The sequence below is a fragment of the Rhinoderma darwinii genome, chromosome 3 (assembly GCF_050947455.1).
Source record: "Rhinoderma darwinii isolate aRhiDar2 chromosome 3, aRhiDar2.hap1, whole genome shotgun sequence".
In the NCBI taxonomy this organism is placed as follows: domain Eukaryota; kingdom Metazoa; phylum Chordata; class Amphibia; order Anura; family Rhinodermatidae; genus Rhinoderma; species Rhinoderma darwinii.
This window is the reverse complement of record NC_134689.1, coordinates 371390451-371406218: the sequence shown is the minus strand read 5'-3', so window position 1 is coordinate 371406218 and position 15768 is coordinate 371390451. Positions and strand designations below refer to the sequence as shown.

The 15768-nt window shown below is 40.5% G+C and overlaps 1 protein-coding gene and 1 long non-coding RNA gene across 3 annotated transcripts in view; one reads left to right on the top strand and one right to left on the bottom strand.

The window, feature by feature from the left end:
- The window catches only part of LOC142748280 (uncharacterized), a 64015-nt gene that overhangs the window by 26652 nt on the left and 21595 nt on the right, over window positions 1-15768 (bottom strand). Inside the window, exon 2 of the long non-coding RNA XR_012882214.1 lies at window positions 5292-5368. This is a non-coding gene — a long non-coding RNA (uncharacterized LOC142748280). The remainder of the gene's footprint in view (window positions 1-5291; window positions 5369-15768) is intronic.
- Window positions 1550-15768, top strand: part of LOC142748279 (zinc metalloproteinase-disintegrin-like MTP4) — an 85426-nt gene continuing 71207 nt past the window's right edge. For both annotated transcript variants that reach the window (XM_075855380.1, XM_075855378.1), the window contains exon 1: window positions 1550-1619. In XM_075855380.1, coding sequence (XP_075711495.1) covers window positions 1568-1619 — 52 coding nt within the window. In that variant the 5' untranslated portion in view covers window positions 1550-1567. The remainder of the gene's footprint in view (window positions 1620-15768) is intronic.

Below are 15768 nucleotides of genomic sequence, written 5' to 3'. Positions count from 1 at the left end.
CAGGCTACAGACATCATATCCATATAATGGCCATGTGCATAAGGCACATTGAATAATTGAAAGGAAAAGCAGTGAATCTGTAGCTTATAAGCATAGTTACATAGTTAATTACATAAACAACATATCGACCCGCAACCATATCCAGTGTGGTCTTTCTTGAGGTTTGCGCCAGATCCAGAAAAAAATGTTTTTTTGTTTTTTCCTACTCCTTCTGCATCTACAGGTCCATCAAGTCCAACCTTTAACCCTACTGTGTTGTATCCAGATAAAGACAAAACTCCCATGTATGGGCCAGCGGGCCCATAGCAACAGGGCCACATGGGAACGTGGTGGCTATTTTATTTTATTTGGTTTCCTCCAGTTTGTGCCCCCCCCCCCCTGTGGTGGGGGTCCTTGTGGTTTCCAATTTTAGCTTCCTGTTACCATCCTGTTACTGGGGGGAAAACTGTGATCTTTCTAGAAGCAGCGTGAGGTTATCTGTCGCCTGTTACTTCATTGGCCGGCAGCTTTTAGGCGGAAAGCAACGGTACCTTTATAATCTCCTGCATCTGCTGTTCAGTGTCTCCTCAGCCTGAGGCATTCAAGAGGAGCGTCCCACCCTCCCTCCCTAGAAATGTAAAAAAAAATAAAATAAATGATAATATAAAGAAGTTTAATACTTGTCGCTGTATTTTACAGTGGTGTTGTCACCCAGTTAAATTTGGGTGGACTATGTTTATTTATGGTCATTTGGCTTGAGTCGTTAGGACTAAGCCTTATGTTTATTGCTTATTTATTGTTGTTTATTGAGTAATGTTAATTTTAGGGTAACCCAGAATACAGTGCTGCGGCCATGTTTTATCCAATTAAATTATTTCTTGTCTCTTATTTATTATTTTATTTATTTATGGTTAAGTGTATATATGGTGCCTATGTTCCCATGAGGTTGACGCCAATTTCCTTTATTAGGCCAAAATTCCTCCCTGACTCCAAATATGTCAATCAGAATAAATCTCTGGATCAACGTCCCATCTCCAAAATCTAGTACCCATAACTTCTAAATATTATAATTTTCAAGAGAGTCATCCAGACCCCTCTTGAACTTTCTGAATGAGTCAATCAATCACAACATCCTGTGGCAGAGAATTCCAAAGTCTCACTACTCTTACAGTAAAGAATCCCTGTCTATGATGATGCGTCTTGTGTTATAGTTTGGAGGACTTGTCTGATGTTTTCCATTCTATTCCTGTATTTATTTTGATGTGTTCGAGATAACAATCACAGAAGCAAGCAATATAAATATAGTTGTTTGTGGTTATTGTATGTCATACACATCTACGTAGAAAACAGCTGTAAATGACTGTATATACGGTAGGTGCAAAGGAGCTACAAGCACAAATTACAACACACCAAATTTACCAATTGTTGTGCCAATTTTGGCTCCTAATATGGCTTTCGGGAAGTTGAGTTGATGTGATCTCGATATCCTCAGAACTATTGAGAAATCCACTTGCAGAATTGTAACACTTGCACACACTTCCTCTGCCACCATTTCATCTGAGACACGAGACCGAACAACACAGCAACAATGCTGAGGGCTGCACTGTCCCTCCTCGTGCTGCTGAGTTGCCAGAGTCAAGGTGAGTCCTTACCATAATATAAGTGTCTTATAAGGTTTGATGAGATTTCTTCTCATGGTGTGTGGTTGTGATATTTGTGATTTTTTTTTTGGAAAGGGAGGTATACGTTTTTTCACTAATTTTGTGAAGTCATATGACTGTTCAGACTTCCTCTTTTTTACCTACTGTATATTATCACGTTGACTATATTTTCAGTATATCACTAAAACTAGCAATTAGGGACTCTGGTTGAAAGTGAATAATATTTTTCCTATGACCTCTAAGCAACTTTTTGAATTGATGTCCATGATTTCCAGTGGTGCCTAACTTTTCAGGACTGTCCAGGGGTGCATAACTATAGGGATGCAGAGAGTCACACCCTGGCTCTGGAGCTTGAGGTGACACAAAAGTTCCCTTTGTCCCATATGACAGTGCTATAAATGGCATGTAATAGTAAAGTATAAGGGTATAAGCACATGTTGCCTTCAAATCACGGTTTAACTGCACTGTGTGAATAGATCATCAAAGGGGTATGCCCATCTTAGAAATTTAAAGGGGTTTTCACATGAAGGACATTTATGACAGTTCCACAGGATATCAAATAAACAACACAAAAGTTTGAAGAGCACATTCTGACAAAATGAAACAAAACGTGTATACAGGTGCAAGAACGCCCGTGACTGCAAATTTATGCAGCATACAAGAAAATGGCGACAGCACACAAGGCGTCCTCTGCACATACACCCAGAACTGGGACTAAGCCTACATATATCTGGGGATGGTAGGAACCAGCATTAAACTAATTTAAATCACCCAGGGCAGAATGGGAGGAGTGCAAGAACAAAAAATTCATATATGAATCACATAAACAACACAAACGTTTAAACAGCACATTCCAACAAAATGAAACAAAACGTGTATACAGGTGCAAGCACGCCTGTGACTGCAAATTTATACAGCACACAAGAAAATGGCGACAGCACACTGCGAACGCTAATGCCGCCTAAGCCGCTAAATATACTTACAATAGGGAGGTTCTTAGCGCACATTCTGATCAAATTGTGTGAGCCCACCTGCCACGACAAGTACTCTATAGGTGGGAAACTACTCTGCACATACAGCCAGAACTGGGCCTAAACCTACAGTGAAGGAAATAAGTATTTGATCCCTTGCTGATTTTGTAAGTTTGCCCACTGTCAAAGACATGAACAGTCTAGAATTTTTAGGCTAGGTTAATTTTACCAGTGAGAGATAGATTATATAAAAAAAATAAAAAAAATAACATTGTCAAAATTATATATATTTATTTGCATTGTGCACAGAGAAATAAGTATTTGATCCCTTTGGCAAACAAGACTTAATACTTGGTGGCAAAACCCTTGTTGGCAAGCACAGCAGTCAGACATTTTTAGTAGTTGATGATGAGGTTTGCACACATGTTAGATGGAATTTTGGCCCACTCCTCTTTGCAGATCATCTGTAAATCGTTAAGATTTCGAGGCTGTCGCTTGGCAACTCGGATCTTCAGCTCCCTCCATAAATTTTCGATGGGATTAAGGTCTGGAGACTGGCTAGGCCACTCCATGACCTTAATGTGCTTCTTTTTGAGCCACTCCTTTGTTGCCTTGGCTGTATGTTTCGGGTCATTGTCGTGCTGGAAGACCCAGCCACGAGCCATTTTTAATGTCCTGGTGAAGGGAAGGAGATTGTCACTCAAGATTTGACGGTACATGGCTCCATCCATTCTCCCATTGATGCGGTGAAGTAGTCCTGTGCCCTTAGCAGAGAAACACCCCCAAAACATAATGTTTCCACCTCCATGCTTGACAGTGGGGACGGTGTTCTTTGGGTCATAGGCAGCATTTCTCTTCCTCCAAAAACGGCGAGTTGAGTTAATGCCAAAGAGCTCAATTTTAGTCTCATCTGACCACAGCACCTTCTCCCAATCACTCTCAAAATCATCCAGATGTTCATTTGCAAACTTCAGACGGGCCTGTACATGTGCCTTCTTGAGCAGGGGGACCTTGCGGGCACTGCAGGATTTTAATCCATTACGGCGTAATGTGTTACCAATGGTTTTCTTGGTGACTGTGGTCCCAGCTGCCTTGAGATCATTAACAATTTCCCCCCGTGTAGTTTTCGGCTGAGCTCTCACCTTCCTCAGGATCAAGGATACCCCACGAGGTGAGATTTTGCATGGAGCCCCAGATCGATGTCGATTGACAGTCATTTTGTATGTCTTCCATTTTCTTACTATTGCACCAACAGTTGTCTCCTTCTCACCCAGCGTCTTACTTATGGTTTTGTAGCCCATTCCAGCCTTGTGCAGGTCTATGATCTTGTCCCTGACATCATTAGAAAGCTCTTTGGTCTTGCCCATGTTGTAGAGGTTAGAGTCAGACTGATTAATTGAGTCTGTGGACAGGAGTCTTTTATACAGGTGACCATGTAAGACAGCTGTCTTTACTGCAGGCACCAAGTTGATTTGGAGCGTGTAACTGGTCTGGAGGAGGCTGAACTCTTAATGGTTGGTAGGGGATCAAATACTTATTTCTCTGTGCACAATGCAAATAAATATATATCATTTTGACAATGTGATTTTCTTTTTTTTTTATATATATAATCTATCTCTCACTGGTAAAATTAACCTAGCCTAAAAATTCTAGACTGTTCATGACTTTGACAGTGGGCAAACTTACAAAATCAGCAAGGGATCAAATACTTATTTCCTCCACTGTACATATATCTGGGGATGGTAGGAACCCCACATATATGAATCACATAAACAACACAAAAGTTTGAACAGCACAATAGTATTTACGGAAACAGCATAGCTCGTATGCCTGCTTCCGTAACTGCCATTCACTACTATGGGAGTTATGGGAACAGCGTAGCTCAGCGAGATATGCTATTTTCGTAACTCCCAACCATGTCCCGACCATGTAATCAAGAAGTGGCCGGGAGTCAACGTGAGCACAAAAAGCTAGAACGGTGATTAGGGGGCCCCGTTCTAGAGCTAGTCTATCTGCATGTATGACATATCCTATGGATATGTCATAAATGTCCTTCATGGGAAAACCCCTTTTTTTTTTTTTTTTTTTTTAAATATACAATGAGATACACATAACTAAAGGTTAAAACATAGACATATTCAGAACACTGTTACTACATAACAACATTTATTGCAAACACTATGTTGACCATATACCTCATTCTACCTCTAAGTTCCCTCATATCCTCCACCCTCATGTGTCACACTGCCTGTATATTGGGGTATTCTTTATAACTATATTTTCGGAATATACTCGTTCCTCTAACAAGAACAACAGATCTATAAGTGATTTACATCTTTTATCTAGATTATAATTTATTGCTGGAAGATCAAGGGGAAAACCCCTTTAAGGCATATCCACGGGATACTTTTTACAGAATGTAAGTTTTATCAAAAGGTTCAATAGACCTTAAAGGGGTTTTCATTTATAAAGTGAATTACGCTTTATTGACATAAATCCGGGACACCCTTTAAAGTTAAAGTCTACCTTTTTTAAATTTTTATTTTTTATTTAAAATTTTTCAACAAAACAAAAAGACATATGTCTGAACAAGTAGGTATACATCATATTACATCTCATATCATGTTATACATACATAACAGAAAAATAGGCGAAAAAATAATAAAGGGGTAAAGTCTACCTTTTAACACCATGTTATTTTTAGATCCAACATTATCTGCCAGGGCTCCATTTTTCTGATACAGAGCTTCAGATTTCCTGCAACACCATAGAATTAAATGATATAATTCTGTCTGTCTTCTGCTGCCACTAGGGGGGAGGGGGGGGGGGGTGCTTAGGAGCTCACCATATACTGTTTTATTATGGAGTTCAGTAAGCGCCTCCTAGTGGTGGCTGCAGGCAGCCAGAGCCTTTGTTCAAGGGTGGACATTCACCTCTTTAAATTTAACGGAATTCTCCAGCAGGACTTTAACATTGATGGCCTATCACTAGGACCCCTGGGACCACCACTGATCAGCACAATGATGGGACAATGATCTTCCTACAATGATCTTCTGTACAGGCGGCTGTGCATGGTACTGCAGCTGGTCCCGTTCAAAGGAATAATACGAGCTGCAGTACTAGGCACAGGGCCCTGTACCCCCAAGCCACTGTGTAAACAATGAAGAAGGAGGGAGCACCACAGCCCCATTGTGTTGATCAGCAGGGGTCCCAGAGTTCGGACCCCCACTGATAAAACATTGATGGCCTTGCCTAAGGATAGGCCGTTAATGTTAAAGTCCTGGAGAACCCTTTTCTTTATCAATGTACCTTAATAAAGTTATACTAGTGAATGTATTACCAGTGAAGTGCCAACCCGCAGGTCACACAGTATGTCCTACTTGTGCATATACCCTCTATGCTGGTGCCTGGTGGACCTTTATTATGCTCCTTTCTCAAATTAAATCTAGCCATAGACATAAAACTTATGTTGACGTGATATTTAGGGTATTGACCAAAAATGTTGTCACCCAATATTAGTCTAAAACCTTGATAATAAACAAAATTGTTATGAATTTGTAACCAGCAGTGAGCTGTAGAGAATATGAATCTTTTTAGTTTAAAAAAAAAATTAAACCCTTTATGGACCAGCCTATTTTGGGCCTTCTGGACTGAGATATTTTTTCTTTTTTTTTTCTTTGACGCATTCCTATAACTTTTTTAGTTTTCCATCAACAAAGCTGTTCGTGGGCTTGTAGTTTTTATTGGCACCATTTTGTGGCATATTTAATTTATTCTATGGGTCGGTATGATTATGACAATACTAAATCTATATAGTTTTTTAATGTTTTTTTAAAAAAATAAAAATTTCTGCAGCTATAGTCCAAGACCCATAAAATTTTTATTTTTCCATCGACAAAACTGTATGAGAGCTTGTTTTTTGCTGGACAAGTAGTTTCTATTGGTACCATTTCGTGGTATATTTAATTTATTGAATAACTTTTATTAAAAAAAAATTGGGGGAGGGAGAGTGGAAAGAAAATGCAATTTTGCCACTGTTTTTTGCAGGTTTCTTTATGCAATGCACTGTATGTTAGAACTTCATTCTATAAGTCGATATGATTATGGCCATACTAAATATATAACATTATTTATCCCTTACGTTAAATGGCGTAAAAAAAATTAAACCGCCAGAATCACTGTTTTTCGATCACGTCATCTCCCACAAAAAATTGAATAAAAGGGGATTTAAAAATGTATTTTCCCTAAAAATGCTACCAATGAAAGCTACAGGTGACTCCGCAAAAAACAAGCTCTCACACTGCTCCATCGACGGAAACAGTTATGGCACTCAAAATAACTTTGTTTTTAAACAATTTGTTTTTTCCTTGTAAATGTAGTAAAACATTAAAAACAACAATATACATTTGGTATTGCCATAATCGTATAGACACGTGGAATAAAACTGACATGTCATTTTTATAACACAGTGAATGCCGTAAAAACGAAACCCAAAAAACAACGAAAGGATGGAATCGCTGGTTTTTTTCCATTCCACTCCAGATATTTTTTTTCGAGTTTCCCAGTACATTATATGGTACAATAAATGGTGCCGTGAAAAACGACGACTCGTCCCGCAAAAAACAAGCCCTCATACAGCAATATCGCCGGAAAAATTTTAGTAAAAGTGGATCTAAACTTTAACCCCTTAACCCCTTCCCGCTCCTTGACGTACTATTACGTCATGGCAGCTGTATCGTTCGCGCTCCATGCCGTAATAGTACGTCTCGGGAGTAACGGCCGTTTCGGCCGTCCTCCCGACACATACAGGAGCTGTGACGCTGCTGCCTTGTTCAGCAGCTGTCACAGCTCCTACAGCGGGGACCGATCGCTGTGTCCCCGCTGATTAACCCCTTAAAAGCCGCGTTCTATAGAGATCGCGGCTTTTTAGGGGTTAAGCTGCCATCGCCGGCCTGCTACGCGATAGCGGCCGGCGATGGTGACTATGGCAACCGGACACCAAATAATGGCGTCCGGCTATGCCATAGACGGAAGCCTAGTGGGTCCTGACAACGTCAGGACCCACTATGCTTGCTGTCAGTGAGTAGCTGACAGTTCTAATACACTGCACTACGCATGTAGTGCAGTGTATTAGAATAGCGATCAGGGCCTCCTGCCCTCATGTCCCCTAGTGGGACAAAGTAATAAAGTAAAAAAAAAGTTAAAAAAAGATGTGTAAAAATAAGAAAATAAAAGTTTTAAAAGTAATAAAAGTAAAAGTCCCACTTTTTCCCTTATCAGGCCTTTATTATTAATAAAAATATATAAACAAACAAATAAACTATACATAATTGGTATCGCCGCGTCCGTAACGGCCTGAACTACAAAATTATTTTGTTATTTATCCCGCACGGTGAACGCCGTAAAAAAAAATATTAAGAAACCGTACCACAATCACAATTGTTTGGTCACTTCACCTCCCAAAAAATGGAATAAAAAGAGATCAAAAAGTCGCATGTACCTAAAAATGGTACTGATGGAAAATACAGTTCGTTACGCAAAAAATAAGTCCTCGCACGGCTTTATTGATTGAAAAATAAAAACGTTATGGCTCTTAGAATAAGGTAACACAAAAAGTGAATGATTGTTTACAAAACGTACTTTATTGTGCAAACGCCATAAGACATAAAAAAAAACTATAAACATCTGGTATCGCCGTGATCGTATCGCCCCGCAGAATAAAGTTAATATATCATTTATAGCGCACGGTGAACGCTGTAAAAAAAAAAGTATACAAAAACAATAGTACAATTGCTGTTTATTAGTCACCACGCCACCTAAAAATGGAATAAAAACTGATCAAAAAGCCGCATGCACCCCATGAAAACTACAATGGATTCCTCAAGGGGTCTAGTTTCCAAATTGGGGTCACTTTTGGGGGGTTTCCAATGTTTTGGCACCACAAGACCTCTTCAAACCGGACATGGTGCCTAATAAAAAAGAGGGCTCAAAATCCGCTAGGTGCTCCTTTGCTTCGGAGGCCGGTGCTTCAGTCCATTACCGCCCGAGGGCCACATGTGGGATATTTCTCTAAACTGCAGAATCTGGGCAATAAGTATTGAGTTGCGTTTCTCTGATAAATCCTTTTGTGTTATAAAAAAAATGGTATAAAAAGAGTAAATGTCACCTCTACTTTGCTCTAAATTTCTGTGAAACACCTAAAGGGTTCATAAACTTTCTAAATGCTGTTGTGAATACTTTGAGGGGTCTAGTTTCTAAAATGGGGTGTTTGATAGGGGTTTCTAATATATGGGCCCCTCAAAGCAACTTCAGAAATGAACTGGAACCTAAAAAAATAAATAAATGAGGCAATACTTCGCTTCTTACATTATACTGATAATGAGCCGTGCCCACTCCGAGATGACCCCAGTTTTGACCGTTTGTATAAACGGAGACCCCTATTAGACCGTTCCAGTGCCCGGTTTTCCCAAGCATACACCCCCGAGAAGTGTTTTTCTATTGATGAGTCCCTGGTACATTTTAAAGGGAGGGTTCAATTCCGCCAGTACCTGCCAGGTAAGAGGGCAAGGTATGGCGTGAAGATGTATAAGCTGCGAGAGTGCATCAGGGTATACCTACAGGTTTAGGATATATGAATGAAAGGCCACCCCCAAACCAGACTGCATCCTGGACTACAATAGGTACATGGGAGGGATGGACTTGTCAAATCAAGTCCTGAAGCCCTACAGCGCCATGCGGTGAGGTATAAGAAGCTGGCCGGGCACATCATACAGATGGCTTTGTACAATGCGTATGTGCTACGTCGATGTGCAGGCCAGAGGGGAACTTTCCTGGAATTTCAAGATCTAATCTTTAGGGACCAGGAAGGGGGGGCGCATCGTACCAGGGCAACACTTTCCAGGAGAAGGTCCCCAAACCGGTGGAAAGGGAAAGAGTCAAAAGAGGTGCAGAGTCTGCTATAAGAGGGGGATAAGGAAGAACACAATATACCAATGTGACACGTGTCCCGAAAAACCAGGGCTCTGTATAAAAGATTGTTTTAAAATGTATCATACATCCCTTGATTTTCAATTTACCCTGATGCACTCCGCACAGCTTACCCCCCTCATCTTTCCCTTCTGAGCCCTGCCGTATGCCCAGGCAGCTCATAACAGCCACATGTAGGGTATTGTCGTACCCAGGAGAACCCACATTACAATTTAAGGGGTGTATATCTCCGGTGGCGCATGCTGGGCACACTATATTGGACACTGAAATGGCATATACATATATAAAATTGCAAATCTCACACTGCACCATCTGCTGCGCATTATCTTTTACACAGTACCTGTGGGGTCAAAATGCTCACTACACCTCTAGATGAATGTCTTAAGGGGTGTAGTTTTTAAAATGGGGTCACTTCTCGGGGGTTTCAACTGTACTGGTACCTCAGGGGCTTCTGCACACATGACTTAGCACCAGAAAAGCTCCAGTAGGCCAAATGGTGGTCCTTTCCTTCTGAGCCCTCCCATGGGCCCAAAGGGCAGTTTATCACCACAAATGGGGTATTGCCGCACTAAGGACAAATTGGGCAACAAAATGGGGTATGTTGTTCCTTGTGAAAATAAGAAATTTTGATCAAAAATGACATCTTATTGGAAAAAATATCATTTTTTTCATTTCACAGCCCAATTCAAATAGGTGCTGTGAAAAAACTGTGCGGTCAAAATGATAACAAAAACCATAAATGAATTCCTTGAGGGGTGTAGTTTCCAAAATGGGGTCACTTCTGGTGGGTTTCCATTGCTTTGATACCTCTGGGGCTCTGCAAATGCAACATGGCACCCGAAAACCAATCCAGCAAAATCTGGACTCCAACAAACACATAGCGCTCCTTTCCGTCTGAGCCCTCCCATGGGCCCAAACGGCAGTTTATCACCACAAATGGGGTATTGCCGCACTAAGGACAAATTGGGCAACAAAATGGGGTATGTTGTTCCCTGTGAAAATAAGAAATTTTGATCAAAAATGACATCTTATTGGAAAAAATATAATTTTTTTCATTTCACAGCCCAATTCAAATAGGTGCTGTGAAAAACCTGTGCGGTCAAAATGATAACAAAAACCATAAATGAATTCCTTGAGGGGTGTAGTTTCCAAAATGGGGTCACTTCTGGTGGGTTTCCATTGCTTTGATACCTCTGGGGCTCTGCAAATGCGACATGGCACCCGAAAACCAATCCAGCAAAATCTGGACTCCAACAAACACATAGCGCTCCTTTCCTTCTGAGCCCTCCCATGGGCCCAAACGGCAGTTTATCACCACAAATGGGGTATTGCCGCACTAAGGACAAATTGGGCAACAAAATGGGGTATGTTGTTCCCTGTGAAAATAAGAAAATTTGATCAAAAATGACATTTTATTGGAAAAAATATCATTTTTTTCATTTCACAGCCCAATTCAAATAGGTGCTGTGAAAAAACTGTGCGGTCAAAATGATAACAAAAACCATAAATGAATTCCTTGAGGGGTGTAATTTCCAAAATGGGGTCACTTCTGGTGGGTTTCCATTGTTTTGATACCTCAACGCCTCTTCAAACCTGGCATGCTGCCTAAAATATATTCTAATAAAAAAGAGGCCTCAAAATGCACTAGGTGCTTCTTTGCTTCTAGGGCTTGTGTTTTAGTCCACGAGCGCAGTAGGGCCACATGTGGGACATTTCTAAAAACTGCAGAATCTGGACAATACATATTTAGTAGTGTTTCTCTGGTAAAACCTTCTCTGTTACTAAAAAAAAATTGAATAAAATTGAAATTCAGCAGAAAAAATGAAATTTGCAAATTTAATTTCCACTTTGCTTTAATTCCTGTGAAATGCCTGAAGGGTTAAAAAACTTTCTATATGCTGTTTTGAATACTTTGAGGGGTCTAGTTTTTAAAATGGGGTGTTTTATGGGGGTTTCTAACACATAGTCCCCTCAAATCCACTTCAGAACTGAACTGGCACCTTCAAAAAAAGGCTTTTGAAATTTTCTTAAGAATATGAGAAATTGCTGTTTATGTTCTAAGCCTTGTAACGTCCAAGAAAAATAAAAGAATGTTCAAAAAACGATGCCAATCAAAAGTAGACATATGGGAAATGTGAACTAGTAACTATTTTGGGTGGTATAACCGTCTGTTTTTCAAGCAGATGCATTTAAATTCTGAAAAATGCTATTTTTTGTAAATTTTCTCTAAATTTTGCAATTTTTCACAAATAAAGACTGAATATATCGACCAAATTTTACCACGAACATGAAGCCCAAAGTGTCACGAGAAAACAATCTCAGAATCGCTTGGATAGGTTTAAGCATTCCGACGTTATTACCACATAAAGTGAAATATGTCAGATTTGAAAAATGGGCTCTGAGCCTTAAGGCCCAAACTAGGCTGCGTCCTTAAGGGGTTAAGGACGCAGCCTAGTTTGGGCCTTAAGGCTCAGAGCCCATTTTTCAAATCTGACATAACGTCGGAATGCTTAAACCTATCCAAGCGATTCTGAGATTGTTTTCTCGTGACACATTGGGTTTCATGTTCGTGGTAAAATTTGGTCGATATATTCAGTGTTTATTGGTGAAAAATTGCAAAATTTAGAGAAAATTTTGAAAAAATAGCATTTTTCAGAATTTAAATGCATCTGCTTCTAAAACAGACGGTTATACCACCCAAAATAGTTACTAGTTCACATTTCCCATATGTCTACTTTAGATTGGCATCGTTTTTTGAGCATTATTTTATTTTTCTTAGACGTTACAAGGCTTAGAACATAAACAGCAATTTCTCATATTTATAAGAAAATGTCAAAAGCCTTTTTTTTAAGGTACCTCTTCAGTTCTGAAGTGGCTTTGAGGGGCCTATGTATTAGAAACCCTGATAAAACACCCCATTTTAATAACTAGACCCCTCAAAGTATTCAAAACAGCATTTTGAAAGTTTTTTAACCCTTCAGGCATTTCACAGGAATTAAAGCAAAGTGGAGGTGAAATTTGCAAATTTAATTTTTCTTGCTGAATTTCAATTTTATTAAAAAAAATTCTGTAACACAGAAGGTTTTACCAGAGAAACACTACTAAATATGTATTGTCCAGATTCTGCAGTTTTTAGAAATGTCCCACATGTGGCTCTAGTGTACTCGTGGAATAAAACACAAGCCCTAGAAGCAAGGAAGCACCTAGTGCATTTTGAGGCCTCTTTTTTATTAGAATATATTTTAGGCAGCATGCCAGGTTTGAAAAGGTGTTGAGGTGCCAAAACAGTAGGAATACCCCAATAGTGACCCCATTTTGGAAACTACACCCCTCAAGGAATTCATTTATGGTTGTTGTTACCATTTTGAACACACAGTTTTTTCACAGCACCTATTTGAATTGGGCTGTGAAATTAAAAAATTTCATTTTTTCCAATAAGATGTCATTTGTGATCAAAATTTCTTATTTTCACAGGGAACAAAATACCCCATTTTGTTGCCCAATTTGTCCTTAGTGCGGCAATACCCCATTTGTGGTGATAAACTGCCGTTTGGGCCCATGGGAGGGCTCAGAAGGAAAGGAGCGCTATGTGTTTGTTGGAGTCCAGATTAGCTGGATTGGTTTTCGGGTGCCATGTCGCATTTGCAGAGCCCCAGAGGTATTGAAGCAATGGAAACCAATCAGAAATGACCCCATTTTGGAAACTACACCCCTCAAGGAATTCATTTATGGGTGTTGTGACCATTTTGACCCCATCGTTTATTCACAGAACTTATTTGAATTGGGCTGGGAATTAAAAAATAATATATTTTTTCCAATAATATGTGGTATTGGCTCAAAATTTTTTATTTTTACAAGAAATAAAATACTCCATTTTGTTGCCCAATTTGTCCTGAATGCGGCAATACCCCATTTGTGGTGATAAACTATGGTTTGGGCCCATGGGAGGGCTCAGAAGGAAAGGACCACCATTTGGCCTACTGGGGATTTTCTGGTGCGAAGTCATGTATGCAGAAGCCCCTGAGGTACCAGTACAGTTGAAACCCGCAAGAAGTGACCCCGTTTTAAAAACTACACCCTTAAGGCATTCATCTAGAGGTGTAGTGAGCATTTTGACAGGAGACATACACCCCATAAACTGTAATGTGGGTTCTCCTGGGTATGGCAATACCCTACATGTGGCTGTTATCAGCTGCCTGGGCACACAGCAGGGCCCAGAGGGGAAAGACGAGGGGGGGGTAAGCTGTGCGGAGTACATCAGGGTAAGTAAAATTGGGGTCAATTATAAACCAAGGGATGTATGATAAATTTTAAAACACTCTTTCATACAGAGCTCTGGTTTTTCGGGACACGTGTCACATTGATATATTGTGTCCTCCCTTATCCCCCTCTTATAGCAGACTTTGTACCTCTTGACTTTTTCTCTTCTTGCCAGTTTGGGGAACTTCTCCTGGAAAGTGTTGCCGCCCTGGTACGATGCGTGTGGCCCCGCTTCCAGAAGTACTAGGTGCCCCCTCTTCCAGAAGTACTGGGTGCCCCCCCCTTCTTGGTCCCTAAAGATTAGGTTCTTGATAATCACCTCTTGAAATTCCAGGAACGTTCCCCTCTGGCCTGCACATCGACGTAGCACGTACACATTGTACAAAGCCATCTGTATGATGTGCACGGCCAGCTTCTTATACCACACCGCATGGCGCTGCAGGGCTTCAGGACTTGATCTGACAAGTCCACCCCTCCCATGTACCTATTGTAGTCCAGGATGCAGTCTGGTTTGGGGGTCTCTGTACTCGGACCTCGTACAGGTACATGGGTACTGGTGTGGCATCTCTCTTGTCCTTGTACTTGACACACAATATGTTGCTGCTGGATTGTGCCCTGCTCTCACCCCTTCTGAGTGTTTGCCCAAGCAGTGTCTTAGGGAGGCCTCTCAGATTTCTTCTAGCAGTGCCGCATGCCGCAGGACTTCTGGAAGCGAGGCAGTTGAAGAGTGGGACGCTGGTATAACAATTATCCAGGTAGAGGTGGTAACCCTGGTCCAGCAGCACCAAATCCCACACAATTTTTGCATTATCTCCAGTAAGGGTGGGCATTCTGGGGGCTGAATACTTGTGTCCTTCCCTTCATATATCCTAGATCTGTAGGTATACCCTGATGCACTCTCGCACAGCTTATACATCTTCACGCCATACCTTGCCCTCTTACCCGGCAGGTACTCGTGGAATTGAACCCTCCCTTTAAAATCTACCAAGGACTCATCAATAGAAATACACTTCTCGGGGGGAGTATGCTTGGGAAAACCGGGCACTGAAACGGTCTAATAGGGGTCTCTGTTTATACAAACGGTCAAAACTGGGGTCATCTCGGGGTGGGCACGGCTCATTATCAGTATAATGTAAGAAGCGAAGTATTGTCTAATTTATTTATTTTTTTAGGTTCCAGTTCAGTTCTGAAGTTGCTTTGAGGGGCCCATATATTAGAAACACCTATCAAACACCCCATTTTAGAAACTAGACCCCTCAAAGTATTCACAACAGCATTTAGAAAGTTTATTAACCCTTTAGGTGTTTCACAGAAATTTAGAGCAAAGTAGAGGTGAAATTTACATTTTTTTTTTTGTCAGAAAATCCTCTTTATACCATTTTTTTTATAACACAAAAAGTTTTATCAGAGAAACTCAGCTCAATACTTATTGCCCAGATTCTGCAGTTTTGAGAAATATCCCACATGTGGCCCTAGTGCGATAATGGACGGAAGCACCGGCCTCCGAAGCAAAGGAGCACCTAGTGGATTTTGAGGCCTCTTTTTTATTAGGCACCATGTCCGGTTTGAAGAGGTCTTGTGGTGCCAAAACAGTGAAAACCCCCCAAAAGTGACCCCATTTTGGAAACTAGACCCCTTGAGGATTTCATTGTAGTTTTCTTGGGATGCATGCGGCTTTTTGATCAGTTTTTATTCTATTTTTAAGAGGCATGGTGACTAAAAAACAGCAATTCTACTATTGTTTCTTTGTTCGATTTTTTTTACAACGTTCACCGTGCGCTATAAATGACATATTCACTTTATTCTGCGGGGCGATACGATTACGGCGATACCAGATGTTTATAGTTTTTTTTTAGGTCTTATGGCGTTTGCACAATAAAATACGTTTTGTAAAAAATCATTCACTTTTT